Raw genomic sequence first — 1681 nt, 5'->3', positions numbered from 1 at the left:
CGTAGTTTGTCAAAATTTGCATGGTAATACTAGTTATGATGGTATAAAATAGTAATAATGTGCTTCGTTTATAGATAATATAATCGCACTACCGTCTATCATCCCTTTTTTTTCTGTTTCGTAAATTTTCTGCAAAATCATTCACAAAGTTTGTCTATCGACATAAGTACTATCGATTTACGTCTCTAAAGTTACTGCAAATTAACATGTCTAAGTCAAAGTTATTCTCATTTTTTCAACACTTTAAAGTGTTTCGTTAACATAGTTACATAGTATAATTACATAATAAATATTTACAAATATTACAGTACAAGTGGAAATGTTACTATTTGTAAAAACGGTGATACGTTATTAAAAGTCCTAAGATCCACTGAGGTACCGTCTACGAATATTTCTAAAGTAATATTGTTGGTTCGACTGGCCGTAATTCTGGCAGCTTCCTCTAATGTTCTATTAGTAATAGATGGGGATTCTGATAAATCTAGCACCCTCAATTGCGGCGAGAATTTAATAAGATTAATTATCACACTATCCATAAATTTCGAATTGCGACATTCTATTCTTTTGAAATTGGATGCCTCAGATAGATGCACTTTAGTCACTGTTGGCACATCGTTCATTATTAACACTTCTAACGAGGGAACGGTTGTTATAGCGGTCATGCCATGGTTTGAAATACCAGAACATCCTGCAACAGACGAGAAATTGAGTAAATTATTGTATACTGAATTACTTCCGTATGATATCTGACTTACTGGAAATGTCTAAATATGTGAGGTTGTGACATGTCGTTAGCAGACTAAAAAGAAATTCGTCCGTAATTACATTGTTCTCACTGACTGTCAGAGCTTTGAGGTTGGATAATTGCGTAATATAAAACGTGTCTGTTGATTGGAAATATGATGTAGATGGAATATGACAAATTTTTAAAGTTTCCAAATTCTTACATTGTGTGCCGAGAAATCGAAAGAAGTTACCGGATATACATTTACATCTATTTATCGTAAACGCTTTCATTCCTTGTAGTCTCACAATTGCCTGAAAAATATTAATTACTCGATCCATCTTTCTTAAAGGCGGTGAAAATAAACTGAAAGCTTCACCTCCAATGCAAAGTATTCTTCAAGATATTGACAAGAGTCTAGAACGACTTCTTCTATTCTGTCCGTTGGTAAATGCAATAAGCACCTTCCGGTTATTGGAGTACGATAAGCTTCAAAATGTTGTAACTTTGGATTCATTTCGAATAACATTTTTAGATCAATATCGCAAAGGCGAGTGACTTCACCAACACTTAATTTTCTAATATTGTGGCAGCTATTGACGAACGAACGGATAGTAAACCGCGAAATGCAAACACCAGTGATATTTATTACTTTTAAATAATGGCACAATTTTCCGATGACTATTACTGCATTGCAATGTAAACGATACGGCACAAAGGACAAATCTACTTCATTTAAATATGAACCACATCGTAATAATATTTTACGAAGCATACAGAAACGAATTCCTTTTCTTTTTCTGTCAGCTAAAGAGTCCCACATAGAATCCCGTAAATCCAGTCTTTTCACACTATACCAGGATTTTTTCATTAATACTTTCCATCTCTTGCACACTACAATTGTTGAAAAGATTCTGTGTACACTTACATAAATATACATAAATATCTACTTTATAT

At 33.3% G+C, this 1681-nt stretch overlaps 1 protein-coding gene across 1 annotated transcript; it reads right to left on the bottom strand.

Moving 5' to 3' along the window:
• Positions 1-326: 326 nt before the first annotated feature.
• Positions 327-1143, bottom strand: LOC122528460 (F-box/LRR-repeat protein 15-like; the record flags this gene model as incomplete). The annotated part of the gene is made up of 2 exons (XM_043653594.1): positions 756-1143; positions 327-688 (listed from the first exon to the last, which is right to left on the bottom strand). Coding segments are annotated over exons 1-2 (672 nt in total), but the record flags the coding sequence as incomplete, so codon positions are not given.
• Between the last annotated feature and the right edge of the window lie 538 nt (positions 1144-1681).

Source organism: Frieseomelitta varia, unplaced genomic scaffold (assembly GCF_011392965.1).
Source record: "Frieseomelitta varia isolate USP_RPSP 00005682 unplaced genomic scaffold, Fvar_1.2 scaffold_1129, whole genome shotgun sequence".
NCBI classification, from domain to species: Eukaryota; Metazoa; Arthropoda; class Insecta; order Hymenoptera; family Apidae; genus Frieseomelitta; species Frieseomelitta varia.
Note: the sequence above shows the minus strand (reverse complement) of the source record. Positions and strands in the feature narration are given on the sequence as shown.